The 19,474-nt window shown below is 45.0% G+C and overlaps 1 protein-coding gene across 1 annotated transcript in view; it reads left to right on the top strand.

Moving 5' to 3' along the window:
• The window catches only part of LOC149343255 (lysosomal cholesterol signaling protein-like), a 125,440-nt gene that overhangs the window by 64,086 nt on the left and 41,880 nt on the right, over window positions 1–19,474 (top strand). The window contains exons 4-8 of the mRNA XM_089546919.1: window positions 1,815–1,916; window positions 10,883–11,007; window positions 12,360–12,531; window positions 15,190–15,345; window positions 18,829–18,912. Coding sequence (XP_089403045.1) covers window positions 1,815–1,916; window positions 10,883–11,007; window positions 12,360–12,531; window positions 15,190–15,345; window positions 18,829–18,912 — 639 coding nt within the window. The remainder of the gene's footprint in view (window positions 1–1,814; window positions 1,917–10,882; window positions 11,008–12,359; window positions 12,532–15,189; window positions 15,346–18,828; window positions 18,913–19,474) is intronic.

The following is a 19,474-nucleotide window of genomic DNA, read 5'->3' as shown; positions in this document are numbered from 1 at the left end:
TTTGCCTATAATTAATTAAAAAATTAATCTACAGCCATCAAACTTGGCTTCTAGGTTAATTTTTATCTCCTCTATCTGAAGCAACTATTCATTTTCTCCTGTCTTTTTTAGTTTCCGATTTAACACGAGTTAAACGCTGCCAAAGGTGCGACGCCCTCTGCTAACGGACGACAGTATGAGCCATTAAAGGCTTTCGCCTTAAAAGGACACGGGCACAGATAAGAACTCGACGACACGAGTGCTCATGCCGTCGTGTTCTCTTCTGCTTCCGTGTCCATTTCTGCGCTGTTCCGTAAAATGATTCACAAGTTTAGTGGCCAAGGTACGGCCAGATTCACGTACGGCGACACAGCAATATCGCGGCTCTCTACACCATCCAGTCAGTCATGCAGAAGCATTCGTTTTGTCATGTGTAGACTGGCTGTGTATTCAACTTGGTAGTGCTTGGTCTGCGCTAACCACGGAGTAGCGATACGATTGCCCTGAGCCGTCTGCGAAGTGATGAAACGAATAGTTACGGCCCGAATACATGAAGATAACATCGGAAATTTTTTTAAACAACGAAATGGCTGGTAAACGGCTATTTCATGTGCGATTAACATTACAGCGTTGCCGAACGCCGCATATGTATGAAGACTAGAACAAAAGCTTTTGGCTATCGCATATCATCAAACTCCATACTCGCCTTTGTGCTTGTCATGAGCACGTATGATCGTACGGGAGATACGTTATCTTAAAGTATAAGGTAACGTGCTCACTTCTGGCGATGGCTTGTCACCAGACGTAACAGACACATCTGACCACCCTTAAGTCCAAGGCGTAGATATTACAGAGGAAGTGGTTTTAAACTTGCTTCTTAATTTGTGTGTAAAAAAAATGCCCAGCCTCTGATGGAATTCAAAATGAATTTGTCCAGATATGAGGATTCGGTCGCCAGTACCACACTAATATTTTCCGAACACTTATTACCTTTCCTTTCCGGCTTTCTGGCTGCATAGAAACATGAAAAAATTATTACGATCCATAAGAGCGGTACCGTTGTCAGTAATTTTGAACCAATTTCTCTCCCATGTACGTCATTAGCTGCTCGAACATATTTTGTTTAAAAACCTTACCGCATACCCTGACTCTAAAATAACACGCTATAACATGTTCTGAGCCTATTGCCGCTATATCGGTCTTGCCATTATGTGGACTCAGTTGGAAATTATGAGGCGAGTATACTAAAAGAATCCTGCAGAATAAAATTAGTCTAGGAAAATAACTGCCCACACAAAAATGGTGGCCAGTGTAGTGAGTGAAAATTTAATGAATTAATTTTATTGAATCAGGAGATTGGCCACGACAATTATACACTGACTTAGTGCCCGCCTGGCAGCACAACCTAGGTTCAAAAACGGCTTTTATGCACTTCTCACCATTTGTTAACAAAAATTCTTAATTTGGAATGACCCGTAATTGTACTCATGCTTCAATAAATTTCAATTGCAATTAGCGCCACGTTTGAGTCGTATCTCCCGTTGTATCTCTTCCTATTCGAGCTACATACTTCACAAAACTCAGAAATGGCTGTGTACAACCTTCTTGAAGCGCACATCGAAAGGGTGCAGGTAATGCAGCGAAGGCCACACAGGCAGTCACCAAGTGGACCGTATACATGCACGCCCACTGCCCTTTGCTGTGAGAGTGTCAGTTCCCAGCAGTGTATGCTCGCATGGGCGGTCCTGACATCCAGAGAGACCCGGCCCACCTTCACGCTAAGGGAACGTCCTCTGTTTTCTGTTTCCTCCCCTTGGCCCCTGCATACACCGAAGGCTGTCTCTCATCCCCACGTCCTGTTTTCCCTGCTCGCCATCCTCGTCAACGTCTGGCGTTCCGGAAAGGAGCTTCCGGCGCCGCTGGCTTCCATCCTAAAGGTAGGTCGCTTCCGCCCCCAGCGCTTTCGTTGCGTTAATTATGCAGTAGTCTGGGAAAGCTGTAAGCAGGGCTGCTTCCGCCTCTGATCATAGCAACAGTTGGAGTGGGCAGGACAGAAAAGAAACTGAAACTTACAGTGTATCGTTTGCTCTGCTGGCCAAAATCTGCGGCAGTTGTGCCTTTATTCTGAAGGTATGGCATAGAAAAAAACAGTAGGCCTTGTATAAGATGAAAGGTCAATTGACTCGGGTTTTCCTTTACCTTTATATGTGTCATTAGGTGCTTAGAAGAATGAGCAATTGAAAATCAGCTGTAGCTTTTTGCAAAAATTTAGTCCTTCGGCACAAAAATACAAGTTCACACCCCGTGAACGCATGATAGCCCTACCCACGTACGCGTCATGAAATCGAACACCACACTACGCACATCATTCGGCTCCGGCGCCACATCTTGGGAGATGTTGTCAGTTTCTTCCTTTGCAGGTACAGCGAAAAAAAAAAAAGGGGGCGTGCTATGACCGGAATATGGTAAATGTGGGTTATTGGCCAAAACCGCGGTTCTACATGGACGGCCGAAAACTGCGGATGGGTGAACGCGCCAGGAGATAGCACGCACCCACATTTAGTCTTCCTCCAGAGCACATAATTCCTCAGCACACAGTTGTTGAGGTGCTCATAATTTTTATGCTCAGACTGGAGTCTTTCCCACGTCAAGAAATGGCACATTAACCAGGACGTTGTGAGTGCTTCGTCGTACCACTCCTTCCGCCTTCTGTGAGCAGCCGCTGTAAACAAAAGAGAGTTGCACTTAATATTGACCAGAAAGTTGACGCATAAAATTTCGCGGACAAGAACTCAATTTGAATTGGGAGTGAAGCCGTTAAATGAATACCTGTCTAGAAACAAATACAAACAAAAAATGCTGAGCGCACAACATGTAATGCCGACATGGTAACTAGCGCTAGAAAGGCATGGGCACAGAGAGATGAGACAGGACACACGCTAGACTTGCAACTGAAATTTTATTACGAAGTTTTGTATTATTACAGTTGCAAGTCTAGCGTATGTCCTGTCGCATCTTTCTTGTCCGTGTTTTTTTAGCGCCAGTTACCATGTCGGAATCCGTAAACCAACCAGCCCAAATAAGAGCCTCAACCAACACATAATGAGTTTTATTTAATTAAACACGTGTACATTTGTCGATGATGGAGCTACTAAAGATGCGTTCGTTCTGTTTTTACTCACGAAGGTCTCCGCCTCTCGACTTCTTGCAGGAAAGACGAACTCGGCTGTCATTGAACCGGTATATGCTTTTTAGGTATAGACGACTCTGTACAGCAACAAGCTGGTAAAAACGATGGGTCTCCCTGGAAAGCCACTTCACGGCTACTTGATGACGCGGTCTGCGTGCCTTCAGTCGAGACCGAAGTCACTCCGGTGTGGTGACGTGGTGTGATTACGGTAAAACACAGCGCGAGTGGCGTCCCCCTCTCAACAAGTAAACATCAATAACATAGAAAGGGTTTCCTTAAGCGAAACTGACGTTGTGGTTTTCTCACTTTTTCCTGCGCACCTTGTCTGAAGATTGTAAACGTCACATCTTAACAGAGCACCACCTGGTATGGTGAACGTTGTCTCTTTTTTAAGCTGGTCAGATACGTGCTACCCGGATAGTTCAAACCGATTTTTTAAGCTGGTCAGATACGTGCTACCCGGACAGTTCAAACCGACACTTTTGCCACACAGTGCGGCTGTTCATGTGTTGAAGTCGTTAAAATAGAAGAAGCTATACTTTAAACACGCATAAGCTTTTATGTAAGCAAAAAGCTTGTAAGCTGCTCTCTAGCGCACTCCCGTTAAGGAGTAGGGTATACTGCCCAAGTTCTGAAGTAGGTTTTCATCACTAAATATCCGGAAAGTTTACCCTTGGCAACAGAGTTGATTTTCCACTGCAGAACATAGTAACTTGATGCAGTTAGCAGTGGGAACAGGTTTTTAAAAGCGGTACCGGAGGTCCTAAGGTTAGCAAAAAGAGGAGACAAATATCTGATGAAATCTTCGTAATTGCTTGAGCTTCGTATGTTTTGAAGGGCGTATTTGTTTCCGTTTCCAACCGCAAGTATTCTGTCTTAGTGGGGGAAAGCTACCCCAGTGCTTAGGCAACGTACCCTGCCTCGTAGATGGAGAGTGAGAGAGGAGAGCTTACATCATTTTTACTCCTTTTGTGCTTAGAGCGTAGAACAAACGGCACAAACCCTTGCAGAGCTGGTGCCAACTGAACTTGAGTCAAGCCTTCTGCTTCAGCAGGCTTTAGTCTAGAAGCACTGCGACGCAAAACTGCTGCAGTAAACGGACTGACCTGAGTCGAACGGAGTATTGTTCGCGCGCGCAATGGTGATACACGACTACTACGTTCCTCAGCTTCGTATTACTGGATATCGTGACGCCTTAAAATCACGAATTTTTATTTTGCGAATTACAGTAGGTTTTTAAATTTGAAGATTTTGTCGCATCATCTTTGCACCAGCCTTGACACCGCTGCTCGGATTCGGAAAGATAGAGTGCGGTGTTCACACGACAGCAGAAAATAATTCAAAATAGAAGTTCCTATTGGGGCCGCCACGGTGGCTAAATGGGTATGGCACTCGGCTGCTGACGCGAAAGACGTGGGTTCGATCCCGGCCACGATGGTCGCATTTCGATGGAGGCAAAATTCCAGAGGCCCGTGTACTGTGCGATGTCAGTGCACGTTAAAGAACCCCAGGTGGTCGAAATTTCTGGAGCCCTCCGTTCCCTACGGCGTCCCTCACAGGCTGACTCGCTTTGTGGCGTTAAATCCTCCGCAAACCAAACGAAGTTATTTTCGCGATAAATATCGCCAACAAATGTAAGCATTAGAAACGCAACTGCATTTTTCCATTCCCACGGCTTTACTTGCGCACTAGTGTTTTCATGTATGCAACGCCATCTTTTCTTAAACATCATTTAGGATCTCCCCATTTCGCATAGAAAACGAGAATAAAAGTAAACGCGGAATACGTTTGAGGAATATTCGGTAGCCATGCCGAAGGTAAAATTTTTGCTATTCCTTACTGCAGGTAATTAAAAAGGTTTGGCAATATCCTAGGCTTCTTGTTTTATAAAGAGGCCCTTTACTTCCTAAATGTATGTTTTAGCTAACTACTGAGTTTGCTTCCGAAGAACCGAGCTCATTACAACGCATTTTTTAGCGACTGCATGCAGAAAGGTTTGACATTTTTTGTTCTGTTCTTAGCCTGAACCCCACGCTTAGTTCAGGATTATTACCCTAGTCATCTTAAACGACGTTTTGACTCTGAAGCTCCTGTAGTCTTCCTGCGAAGAATGCAAATGGCATGCAGTCAGAATCCAACGCATCAACCTTCTAGTTTTTGCATTCATCGTCTGAGGACACTGATGTATGCTGGAAGAAACAAATGACGGAATTAACATTTGTGCGTACCTTTTGTTTCCTTTTGCTATAAAGCTTGAATTTTCGAAGCGTGCAATACCCAGAAGCGAGTGATGAATTTCTAGTTTGTAGCTCTTTTCATTTCCTGTTCTCAGTAAGGCTCTTCTCCAGTGTGCACTATTATGCATAAACAACAAAGAGACGTTAAGTACCATAATTTGAGGCAGATGACTTTCTGTATTGTCTTTTAAGCGCAGCTCTCCAATGCTTTTCACTTTATGTGCTGTGTAGGAACTAGGACGTCTCACTATTTTGGTTTCGTTCCCAGGAGGTTGAATTGGGTTCTCTCTGTCTGAGGGGTTTCTTCGTAACCGGAGTAGATGCCAAAGAAGTCAAGCATGAACGATAAACTAGGCCTAATCGCAGCTTTAATGAGATCAATTTGTTCGACTGACTCAAATGTCAGCAGCCGTAACTTCTGCAGGAGGAAAGGACAGACGACAGGCACTTTGTAGCGGGTCCGCCACACACATTATGAACACATTATGAACATTGTTTCTACCGATGAATATTTTTATTAGTCATGGCTTTATGAAAGACGTATGAAGGACTTTATACGCAGTTATCAATCCAGGCGTCGTAATGCTTCGTAGCTCAAAAATACCCATGCACAGGTCGTCATGGAAAACGATAATGATTAAAGAGGCTTGAGCAATAAGGGATCTAGGGACAGGGATTTGGATGGATGGATTGGATTTCTAGGGATTGAATAGATTGGATTGGATATGACATAAGCTCAGGGAATAGCACAGGGGAGTTATTAGTAAAGTTCGCCGAGAGAAATAATTTAAGGATCATATTAACTTCTTCCGCAGAGCGGGAGGAAAGGAAGTGGACGTGGAAGAGCCCTAATGGCGAGACTAAAAGTGAGCAAGACTTCATACTATGCGCTGACTCTCGCATCAAGCGAAATGTAGAGGTCCTCAGAACGGTCCGAGGTAGAGACCATAGAAAAGTAAGGTCGCCAATTAGTCTAGACTTGAAGAAGGAACGAAAAAAAAAAAAACAGTGAGACAGACGCCTATCGATCAAGGAGTCAGCGGTAAGACGAAAAGTAGAGGAATTCCGGATCTCGCTGCAGAACAGATAATCGGCTTTAACCGAGGACGAAGACCTTGATGTTGAACGATAATCTAACAGCTATCATTACAGAATGCGCAGTAGAAGTAGGCGGTGGGATGATTACACAATATATCAGCAAGTTCTCTCAGGAGACGAAAGATCTCATTAGGAAACGTCAAAGTATGAAAATCTTCTAACCCCACAGGCAGAATAAAACTGGCACACTTGCCCAAAGTAATCAATCAGCGCAAGGTAACCGACATAAGGAAGTTTAACATAGGGAGCATTCAGCATGCTCTAATTAATGGAGGTAGCCTAAAGGCAGTTAATAGGAATCTAGACAGACAAAAATCAGATGCATGCTCTAAGAGACAGCTAGGGCAATGACATCAGAAATATCAATGAGATAGTTAAAATAGTCTACGCAGATCTCTACAGTAGCCAGAGCAATCAGGGGAGAGGGATTAGCGCACAGCAATTCGACATCCCGCCAGTAAAGAAAGAGGGAAATAAGAAAAGCCTTAAGTAAAATGCAACGGGGGACAGCAGCTGATTAGAATCAGGTACCAGCATATTTTTTGAAGGAGGGTGGGGAAATTGTGCTAGAAAAACTAGCCACCCTGTATACTCAATACCTTATGATCTTGAGCGTACCGGAATCTTGGAAGAACGCTAACATCATCTTACTCGATAATAAAAAAGACGTCAAGGACTTTCAAACCTACAGACCCTTCAGCTTACTGTCCGTTGCCTACAAGGTATTTGTTAAGGTAATCAGAATCAGAACAAATTTTGACTTCAATAAACCAAATGATCAGGGAAGCTTTCGTACATGATACTCCCGAATAGATTATATTAACATTATCAATCAGATGAAAGTGAAATGGACGAAATATAACCAACCCCTATATCCTTCATGGACTACAAGAAAGCATTTGACTCAGTTGAAACCTCAGCAGTCACGCCAACATTATGGAATCGTGGTGTAGATTGGCCATATGTAAAAATACTGGAATATATCTATAACGACTATACGGCCAACGTAACCAACAGTATAGTCAGCAACCAAATTCCATTAAGGAGGGGTGTCAGGCACGGAAACACGATCCCCCCAATGCTCTTCACCGCCTGTTTACACGAGGTATTCAGAGACCTGGATTTGGAGCCGTTGGGGATAAGGGTTAATAGAGAATACCTCAGTCATCTGCGATTCGCTAACGACATTGCCTTGAAAAGCGATGAAGTGCAACGCATGATCATTGACTTAGACAGGCAAATCAGAAAAATGGGGCAGAAATTAATATGTAGAAAAATGATGTAATCTTCAACAGTCTCGGAAGGGAAGAGAAGTTTACGATTGGTAGCGAGAGGCAGGAAGTGATGAGGGAATACGTCTAATTAGGGCAGGTAGTGACAGAAGATTCGGATCGGGAGAATGAAATAACTAGAAGAATAAGAACGGGTTGGGGCGCATTTGGAAGGTTCTCTCAGATCATGAATGCCAGTTTACCAATATCCTTCAAGAGAAAAGTATACATATAGCTTTATCTTACCGGTACTCACCTATGGGGCAGAAACGCGGTGGCTAACGAAAATGTTAAATTGATGTCAACGCAGTGAGCTACGGAAAGGAAAATTATACAAGGAGGAGGAGGTAGAAGAGGAAAGGCAGGGAAGTTAACCGGAAAAATAATCAGGTTTGCTACCCTACACGGGGGGAAGCGGTAACGTTAAGACACTGGGAGAAAGCAGAGTGGGTCAGGGAACAAAAGCGGATTAATGACATCTTTGTCGAAATCAAGAAGAAGATACCATCTTGGGCAGGCAATAGAAGGGAAGCGTAGCAGGGGGTGAGCGGATGATATTAGGAAGTTTGCGAGGATAAGGTGGACGCTGCTGGCACAGGACAGGGTTAATCAGAGAATGGTGGGAGTGGCCTTTGTCATGGACTGGGTGTAGTCAAGCTGATGATGATGACGATGATGGTGTATTAGGTTATATGAATAGATGGATGGATGGATGGATGGATGGGTGGATGGATGGATGGATTGAATTAGATTGTATTGCACGGATGGATGCATAGACCGACGGTACGAAAGACTTTAAAAGCGTCCCATTCGAAACGGGGAGAAAGAGAATGCCACCGACACAATGAACACCCACGATATTGGTCCACCTGAGGTCACGTGGCTTGTCATGATGAAGAGAGGAGGAGTGTAGTTATTACAGTCAACACAACTGACATTATCTATGACACAGCTATCATTGTGGTCTTTTCAACAAAGCAATTCGAAGAATTTAAGAGTTATATTGCATATCTTTTGCACAAAATTAGTTCTGTTTTGGTCCTTGTGGGAACCCAGCTATTTTGAAGCGTTAGGTGTTATTAAGTCTTTCTTCAATTCAGTGCCGTTGACCCTGGCGTTCGCAAGCCCACTGCCGGGCACCCATCGGTCAAAATGCACTTTCCTCCTGAGAGCCCACCACCTCCCGTATGGCAGCTCCCGCGAGTTCCGAATCATTAGGCCACCTCTGCGGTGGCCAATTGTTAAAGCCTCCCCTCTAATACGTCATCTCAAATATCTCTCCATTTCTTCACGATCACTAACAGCTAACTCTGGGTCATTCGCATACTAAATGCGTAACCATCCTGCGATTTTTTTCCGACGCCATTGGTTCGAACGAACTTTTTACCCGAGCTTAGAAACCATTGCAGTTTACTTCGCGCTTCGTTCACAAGCTGCCCAGCGCAAAAGTTCTTTGGTTGTATTTCTGTAACTCTTTTGCCTAGCAGGCCATTGTGACGCGGCGTTCAAGAGGTAGGGCCTGTACAAGAGGAAGAAGCAAATGTGAATTCACTTAGCCCGTGGCTCTCCTGCTGGATCCCTGCGCCTCATAGTTGGAAGGGCCACGGCGTGTCGGCGCACACTCTTGAAACGGCTTGGGGCCAGAGCTGGTCGTGAAACACGAGCTTGTTACTTTTACATCGCCCTGCTACTCTGCGGTGGTTACTAGCACTGTGGTTTCTCGCATCTTATCGCGAGGTCCCTGCGGTGTAGGCTGGTGTTGATAGGAGCGCGGCCGATATGGCCCAGTTGCAGCAAACGCCTTTTACGAACATGGGTCGAGGGTAGGAGAATGAATGAGAAGGAGGTTAACCATACGAACGGCCTGTTGCCTATGAATGTTCCCAGGGGTTATGGAGTGCCAACAACATAATGGACACGAATGCAGTTAAGGCTGGAGATAAGAGCAGCTGGTTCTCTCGCGCTGCTGTGGTCTGCGATGCAACCCGAAGTAGCGAAAGATAGCCACGCAGTATCTACAAAGTAGCAAAAGATAGTCGCCAGTGTCTCTGAGTGCATGGGTTAAGAGCAGGCCCCACAGACTCGTAAAATAAGGCTTCTTGTTCTCGGTTCTGCCTCTGCGGGAAGTTGCGTGCAGTTTTTGTTGTAACCATGCTTACGATGGTAGTGATACTGTCATTTCTCTACACATAAATCAAACCCAAACAAAAAAAACAAACAAATGCAGTACTATCCGTTCCCGATAAAAAAAATATAAAAAAATGAATGCAGTAGAAGGCTTATACCATGGCTTTGCACTCATACAATTACTATTGATTGTCATATACATTGTCTGTATCTGAGTCTTCTGCGCTTTGTACGTTATACTTTTCGAGTTTTTGTTCTGTGTATGTCTTCGACCTTCCATTCTATTAGCCTGTATCCAGCGTATTTCTTGTACTTGACATCAAAAACCCTCTGGTGAGTGCAGTGTTTGCAAATATAACCTTCAAATAAAGTAATAACTACAATAGTAATTAAATATCTCCCATTAGCGGCATTTACAAAAATATAATCAGCATTTTACTGGCGAGCGGGAATGTCAGAAATCTGGAATAATTTCTTAGAGAATATAAAAGCTATACTACGAAGAAGCGCACTAAACTTCTCTCGCTGGAAAGCTAGGGGCGCCGGCCTGCGTGAAGATTATTAAAATGAAGGGATGGCATGTTTTAAGGGTGGTGATTTTTTTTTCTTGATCGCGTCAGCTACTCCCCTTGAGAGTATCTTGTTGTATCTCTCTAAACAAAGGTGAAAATTAAATTGCATCGTTGTTAGTTAAGAAGCTTTGTGATGAAGAATGTCTGCCGATAGACTTCCCTGCATTTCTCTAATGAGACATTATGTATAACGTTCAGCAATATTTGTGGCTATGCCTGGAGGATTTCAGCACGAAACGCCAGTCATTTCTATCAGAGGTTCATTTAGAGCTGCAGTTGGTACGTCGTAAGGGTTGTGTCTGTTCACAGATTAACGACCTTTAAGTTGATATGCAGTCTCAGTTCTCACGCACGAAATTCTGTTGAATCATCCGAAATGGTTCCCGCTGCGAATTTGCTTCGGCGCAGTTGCTGGGAGACGCCTTCGCAGCCCCCATCCTGTTCCTCTTGGGCTACCATATCGAGAGAGCGTTCCAGGAACCCGACGTGAGGGAGCACCTGTATCCTGCCCTGGTACTCAGCGCAGTGAAATCGTAAGGCAGTTCTTCCTCCGCGGGCTTCCCCATGCATGCGTTTTCAGTGGCCGCATCCGAAACGACGTAGAGTCTCCTGCAGCAAATGTTGAAGGTTTCGAAACGCAGGCAAACATGGCAGGAACTTGCAGGTAGAGCTTGCAGGTAGAACCGAGAGGCTCAGTTTCCACCGAAAGACGAAGTGAATAAAAAATGAAAGAAAGAAGCAAGGAAACCTAAACCCTCTTCGGGTCAAGTGTTCAGGGCACTACAGCGCCCTGTGTGAGAACCATCGCTGTTTCGCAGAGAAAACTAACATTTTCCGTCGAACAGGTAGCCTCTTTGAGTATGCAACGCGAACTATCAGCAACAGTGCGCAAACGAACGATAATTAGAGTGCTTTGCCAGTTATGCTGTTCCTGCTGTCTTCTTTTTGTGTTGCTCTGCACACAGAAGCTACGTTTTACACTAAACGCGTGTAAATTTGATGCTATACTTTATCATGGTTACAATTCTGCAGGTAGTGCTGCACGCTACCTGAAGCACTCCTATCGCATGACATGTGTTGTCGTTAATAAACTGAAAACGACAGCGCAAGCATGTAGCCATTGGTACAATGTTCCCCGCGGTAAAGCATGCATATTTTGTGGGACATATAGTTCAACCTGCGAACAGCACACGTACACTCTAAACAAGAATTAGCCAAATTCGGGAGTAAATAGGGAGCAAACTGTCCTCTAGCGCAGTCCTTTTTAGGGCCGGGTATGCTGGCCAAGTGCCGGGATAGGTTTCGATCAATATACGAAATGCCTATCTCTTGGCAATAGAGGCAAGTAGAGCGAGCATAACATGCGGACGTACGCGTCCGAATGTTTTCTCTTCTTACGTGATGGGTAACTAGATTGAAGGCCACATTGACATCATTTTGCATCTAAGGACGGTTCGCCATGCGCTGATCTCTTAGATAACATGGTGAGTGGCTTTGGCAGTGACATAGTTACTTCAACACTTTTAGTCTTCGCCGGAATTATGGGCTAGCTACTGCTACTACTTGTGCTAATGCTACTGCTAACTAATTCTAGTTGATGTTGCGTGCTGAAACATAGCACATCTAATAAGTGAGCGGTTTGAAAGCGCTTAAAGCGAAGCGGAGACGCTAAACGAGGGAACATAAATCTTTTTACGCTGCCAAGGTACTGCTTCAAACGCGTCGCGATCTATTGGTATACCTCAATTCTTGCTCACGAAGTCTTCATCGAAACGCACGCTCTAGAATAACTCATGAAACCCATTTTCCACACAACGCATTTTTCTTTAGCTTGTTCAGAACAAGCCTCTCTGCTGACGTTGTCTTGTATCCTTTCTCCCCGCAGGTTTGCACTGCCCGTGTTCCTCAAGGTGTTTGTGGAGCTCGTGCTACGCTGGAGCGGGGCGGCGACGGCCGGTGTCAAAGACCGGGCCAGTTTTGCTTTCCTGTACGGCTCGGCCCCGACGGCACCCATTGTGATCCTGTACGCTTCTCAAAGAGCTCTGCCGACGGGAACGGTGAGCACCTCCCCTTCCGCATTCGCTTCGATCCGGGGACGCGGACAAAAGGAAGCGGCCACCTGGAAACATGTTATTGACATATACACATTCCTTGTTGAGCACTGTGAGACGTGTCACTCCTTTTTTCGTCCTAGTTTTTTCCCCCGTGTTTTTTTGTTTGTTTGTTTCCGGCCGTGTTATATAGGCGGAGCTTATGATCTCCCGCAAATGCAGCGCAGCTGGTAGCAGTTTTTAGATTCGGGTGACCAAGTTCCTATTTCGACGTAGTTTCCAGTTCCAGCTCCTTCCTAACGCAGAGAAGAGCTCTTCAGTCGTATTTCCGATGGCGCGTCCACAATTCAAGACTGGTGGTGTGGTCTCTGAGCAACGCTACCGAGGAATTTCCCTTTTTAGTCCCTTTGGCAGCCCAGATACTTGCCTATTCGAGGACACATTGAGCTACTAACTGTACTCCGCCTCTTCTTGTAGTTCAGTACTGCGGACTGTCGTTCGAGAAAGAAGTGGCATGGTTTGTCTTGTTTTTGTATTTTGCTTAGTCACGCTGAGAAGCAGCATTAAAGTTGGAAACGAAGTGCGGAAAATACGGTGCAATTTTGTACCAAGATGTGCTAATTAATCCTGAACAATGTTTTCTAATTAAAGCTCTATAAACAAATGTAGCGCTACTCGACGAAATATGCAGACTTTTGGAGAGTGGGGCAAAAGGTGACATATTATTCCAAGCCATCATCTTCTTTCTTCGCTTGGTTAAGCATACGTATAAAAAAAACAATTATAAATTACCTGTTGCGACCATCCTGGCATCCCGCTTGGTGGATATGAGAAGTCCAGCTGAAGGCGAGCGCAGTAAAGTTCTGATATTAAAAAGTTAAAAGGGTTAACTTTTGCGCCAACCCCTAAATATGACAAGGCACGGGGAAAATACAGCCTTCCAACATTGAGATATTACGCAGTCTTTCAGCGAATATAAACAAAGTTATCTCTATGAGCATTACAAAGGCTGAGTTTGCACAGAACCTCACCCTGTTTTCTTCCATGACACGCAAGAGACCAGGCAGTTATACGCAGCCAGGTTTTGCATGTAGGGTGACTGCACGATTCTTTCCAATGTGCTGCCTTCTTTTGCAACTTTTCCTGTTCTAGTGTTGCGGTTGTTACCGTTTCGCTCCGTGCCCGTCGAACAGACATGCGATCTGGTTCAATTTGCTGTACCTGAGAACGAGCTTTGGTACGTCATTGTGAGTCAGACCGAACATAGCTTCTTTTATTATCAGCATGCTGTACAAGTAGCTGCATTTGTTCGGCAGAAAAAGTGTGGCGCTGAGGTTCTAAAGAAAGGTCGGGCATTTCGTTCCCTCATATTCTGTAACTTTAGCGTCTTTTGGAAGAAAAAAAAAAAGCTCTTGGTAGCACCAGCATTGCTTGATTCTCTCGGATACCTTCTTCAGGTCTTCGTCCCACCACTCGCTAATCAATGTTTTCCTTTCTGCGTTCAGACCATCATATTGAGCGATAAAGCAAGGACAGTGCTTTGCAGCACGCAAAAAAAAAAAAAAATTATCGTTACTCTCGGCCATAAAGAACAACACATTGTCGCGTTTTGCTCCATGTGTCACTTGTGGCTAAAATAGTTCCTTCGCAAAAACGAGAGGTGCAAGCATTCTAAAATTTAGAAGGGATAAAACCATTAACTATTAACTGAACGCAACGATAACCCAGTACGCTCGGTAGATTGAGCTGCACAGCTTTTAAAACTGCAGCACGCTGAATTCCGCACTTTTTGGCTGATTGTTTGTTCACCAAGTCTCCGGCATAAGAGTGCCTAGTGTCGTCAGCATTGCGATGAGTTGCAGTGGAGACATGGCGGGTCATTCAACTTACAGATCTATTTAAGATGCTTTAAGCCTAAAGGTTTAAAAGTCTAAAAGTTTAAGTATGTTTAAGTTTAAGTTTAAGTAAGTATTGCACCTTAACAACCGCTATTCGCATTGCCCTGCTGATTTAACAAAACTCTGGCAGTAACAGTTCGCCAGGCACGGGCTTGTTCTTACAAATATAGCAAGATACAAGAACTTGTGCAAAAAGCTATGCGTCAAACTGTCACGCGAACCAGCATGCCGGCAGTAGTTGAACCTTTTAATTTATTTTAATTTTTGGCTTTTAATTAAAGCTGTCATTATCATATGCGTGCTTTCCTTCTTTTCACGCACCTGAAGTGGTCATCTGGTAATACCGCAATTCAGACTGCCTGTCGGGCCTTCCTCTATCTGTGTAGATATCGGTACATGTTCTCTTAGACATTTAGAGAATAACCGTTTGCGCAGGATAACTGGCCAGAAGTTTTATGTCTTGCAACTGATGCAAAGAAAAAAAGACGTGCAGTGTTCCTCTGTATTCTGTATTGCAAAGGAGGAGAAATGCGACAAAATATAAAGATGCGTTCCCTTACTGGTACAAAACAGGCGCGCCTCTCTGAGTGTAACATAATGTTCCCGTACGTTGTTCTTCGTTCAAAGACGAGAGAACACAAAACAAGTAATTTGAGTAGGAGGTGTGCCATATAGGATTACTATCCATGCCCGGTGTGTTATTACTCCTTGCTCCGCTTCCTCTCTCGGCGTAATGGCGTATTGCGTCTCCGCCCATCCCCTGCAGCTGGCGACCGGAGTCGGCGTGTGCACCTTGCTCTCGCTGCCGGTGATGTTCGCCTCGGCCAGCGTTATCAGCGACGAGCGCCTGGGCCCGGACTCCCCGCATTTGCAAATGAAGCCTGCCCTGGCCTCTCTCAGCGGACTCAGTCTCCTGGCGTCTGTGAGTGCGAAGCCTCACCCGAGCAAACTGTCTGCGATGGAAAAGTCCAGACTGGCTACAATTTCACTCAACTCGAAAGGTCGCAGAAAGAAGACAGAACGCGCACGCTGATCGAATTACTCGAAATCACAATGACCCTGTGTGGGCCCGTTGCGTTACCTCACCAGGTTATTTGTCGGCGGCAGAGCCGAAGTCCTAAGTCGAAGCCCATCGTATGGATCTGGGGGGCTTAGAGACCGAGCGAGAGGAAATAAAAATAATAATCCCGAATGAATGGCTTCGGCTAGATTGTTTCGGCTTGACTTGTTCTACTGGAATGGGCGTCATTTGGACCGAGAATATTTCTCGAACGCAGAGGCGGGTTTCTCGAAGCTTGCGTCACTACTGTCGAGATCAGCTCTCTAATGCTCGGAATGTCTCATCCTGTCGCTGGTTTTAAGCTCTTGCGAGACAAACGGGAGCATTTCCGAGGCAGCTTAAATCCTCCTGCGTCCCCATTAGTGTTATGACTGCGGGTACGCTCCGGCTGTTGTGCCGTAAATTTAGGTCGGGACAACGACACTGCGGCAGTTTTCTCGGTGCAGTTAGTGGCAGCATAAGGTACACTCTTAAACGTCAAGGAACCAGCGGAACTTTTAAAATATGCGTCACAAAAATGAATTTCACTGAGATTTTACACTCTGCATATATATTTTTAGCATGGCTGTCATACGAGTATAAGAAAAACAAAGCGAAAGAAAAGGGCACAAGAAGTGCGCTTGACTGTTTATTGTATAAATCAGTATTACGCGTAGGAAAAACTCGCGCCTAGAAAGCGAGCTACGCTGGTTGCGTATTCAGCGCACGTAGTGATTTCCGTGGCTTTTGCGCAACACAACAAAAATACAAAAAGGTGAAAATTTCTAGAAAAAGAACAGAGTTGGGAGAAACGTAATCTCCGTGATTGGATACATGAGCCGCGTCTAGTGGAAAAAAAAAAAAAATCGGCAACCAAAGTTTAAGCTTCGGCAGGATGTGAAATGCAAAAGTTCGGGAAGTTGGGGCGGGTTGCTCTAAAGTATAATCGCTCTGATCAAGCTGCCCACAAGCTGGCGGCAGTGGGCGTCGCCGCGAAATGAAAATTTCACTAACTAGGGGCATGCAATAAACTTTTTTCCCTGGGTTTAAGGTTTTTGATCACTGATCAACTTGAAAGGTGCTGCTGCTACATTCAGATAGGATGGGGTAGATCTGTCGTGTAGTCGGCGGTCATCAACTGCATCTTTGCGTTATCCCTCCAGAGAAAAGTACTTAATTGCAGTGTCTTGGCAGTATTAACCTATGGGCCATAAAATTTAAGGCGAATGAAAAGGCTTGAAATTAAATTTATCACGGTGCAGCGAGCCATGGAAAGGAACACGTCAGAGATAACGTCAAGAGATACGAAGAGGACAGGCGAAATGCGGAACCAAACAAAGAGGAGATAATGGTATCCTAGCTGAAATCAATGATATATGAAATGGAGATCGGCAATGCACGTAATGCATAGAGCAGATAACCGTTGGTACCTCTGCGTAACGGAGTCGATTGCGAAGAAGGGAAGCATAGCGGGGGGAGGAGAGAGTTACGTGGTCAGATAAGATTAGGTGGCCGCAGCCCGCGCAGGCCAGGGCTAACTAGAGGTCAATGGCGGAGGCCTTAATCCTGGAGTGTACGTAGCTGTGCTGGAAATAATGATGGTAATATCCAAATGAAAGTTTCGCCTTCGAAGTATGAGGGCAGCCATTCTTGACTCGCTTAACTCGGAGCCCGGATCAGGTGTCATTGAACTCTTGATTGTTTTTCCGATAAAGGAACATCTGGAGTGTGCGTGCTTCGGGTGCGACGAACGGGACACCGATTCTTTGTTCTGTAGCTGTCGTCAGCAGCTGCTGCCATCATTCTACGACGGAATTCGGAGAATAAAGTGCGCTGGTGGACGTAATGCGCTGCCGTTGGGGGAGACGAAATCAAAAAGTGAGGTGCGCTTGAGAAACAGGACATTGAGGACTTTTATTTGAATGCAGCATCTGCCAGTTCCATCACTTGTTGCACACCAGGAGGCAAAACTTGTTCAACACCTATCGTATTAAGCTGCCCTTCCAGACGACAGGTTCTGAGCGCAATACACCGCATTATTCTGAGTTCAGTGACCTGGAACACTGGACCGGCTGCCGCTTGAGGGAGTTTGTAGGAACTAGAGAAGACAGACGCCTGCAAGCACAAGAGAGCCTATGCGTACATGCTTGAGTCGGAACCACTTATTTGGAGTCAGCGGCTGACCGCTGACCTAGGGGCGCTGATAGGATGAAGCGCTAATGTCTCGCTAATGTACTGAAAGAAAAAAACCTAGCGGAAAGCTCTCCAGCAATTTGGACCATCCCGAGTTCCTTGAAAAACTCTAGGCCGGGATAATACATAAATTAATTTTTTTTTTATTCGGCCTCAGTTTTCTTTTCTGTCCCTCGAAACTGTCTCATGCAAAACCACTCCCCCACCGTCACTGTGATCAGCCACTCGGTGAATCGAACAATGGGACCGGAATATAAAGTAGGACAGGCGCTATTGTGGTTGACGTCTCTGCATTCTCACGTAACGAACTCGCGTATTTTACTTTCATCTTAGTACGGTCGCCGGCGGAAACAGGAATTGAACTTTAGCTACCAATATGTGTACTTTTTTAATAACGAATGCGAAGACCATCAGTGAAAAATATACACAGCAGAAAACTTCGGGTGTTGATGTGTGATCATTGTATGTGAACTTATTCTCAACGATTTTCCTCTATGTGAGGGCCCAAGTTGTGCTTCCGGGACTCGTTCTTCACCATATGGTCTGTTTCCTTGCAAAGCTGCTGGCTATCATGCAAGAATGCTAACCGCATTATTCAGGATATACGCAACATAGCCCTATGTCCGGATTTGTTACCGGAACATAACTGTTTTACACGGATGCTGTTTGATCTCCGCAGGAGCTTTGGTTTATGGGAACCTCAAATTTAGACTTAAAGCTCAGCACTCGTAGGATACTGTCACACGTGCGCCAAGAACATTCACTTTTTGCACAAGCGGCCTATTTATAATGCATTGCTCATGGTTGCGTCCAGTGTCCCAAATCCCTCCCGCGCTTGTACACCTTACAGTGTTTCACCAACTAGCACAATCCGCTACCAGGCTTGCCCTTAACTAGTTCTGATCAAATATTGTTGATACAGCCGAACGACTAAAATACATCACTGTACTTGATGTTATTGGTTTAGGAATGAGTGGCGCTGGAACAGCGCGTGCAAGAATTCTAATTCCGTATTTTGGAAATTCAGCCTTGCCTGGAAACGACGCACCTTGATTGCAGTACCACATAGGATGAAACCAACTTATGCATGAACTAAGTTTCCACTGCTCATTGCAGCTACTGATGGGTTTCGCCAAGAAATGTCATTGTCTGATGGTTGTTTTCGTTGTGCAGGTATTTGTGATCGGGCTCTTTTTTCTGACCAGAAGAACAGGAGGCCTGATCCGCAACGTCTTCATGTGTCTTCTCGCTTGCGAGGTAGGTGGAATTTTACAGACACAGATGTTAGCAGCATACTCCCGAGATCGTGCCCTGGCACGTCGGCCTTGTGGTCCGCGGGAAGGAGGAGAGGTAAAAGTGAAGCAGGAAAGAAAAAATTCGCTGTGGCTTAGCTTGGTTAAGCCCGGTAATTGCGAAAGCAATATCCGTACCTACGCCATGGTACAGCTGGTAGTGTAGCTGGTGGTGGTGCTTGTGGTTAGACTTGTGGTGATGCATCGGTTATACAATCAAATCCAATCCAATCGTATCCAAATCAATCCAATCCAATCCCATCCAATCCAATTCAATCCATTCCAATTAAATTCAATTCAATACACTCAAATCCAATCCACTCTAATCCAATCCAATCCAATGTAATCTAGTGTAATCTAATCTAATATAATCTAATCCAATCCAATCCAGTCCAGTCCAATACAGTCCAATCCAATCTAATCTAATCCAATCTAATCCAATCTAATGCAATCAAGGTCAAATGAAGGTCAATGGTGGTCACCGCCGCGGCACGGCAAAGGCGTGAAAGTGCAAGTAGTATTGCTTT

The sequence above is a fragment of the Amblyomma mixtum genome, chromosome 5 (assembly GCF_055824585.1).
Source record: "Amblyomma mixtum isolate Tamu chromosome 5, ASM5582458v1, whole genome shotgun sequence".
NCBI lineage: Eukaryota > Metazoa > Arthropoda > Arachnida > Ixodida > Ixodidae > Amblyomma > Amblyomma mixtum.
Note: the sequence above shows the minus strand (reverse complement) of the source record. Positions and strands in the feature narration are given on the sequence as shown.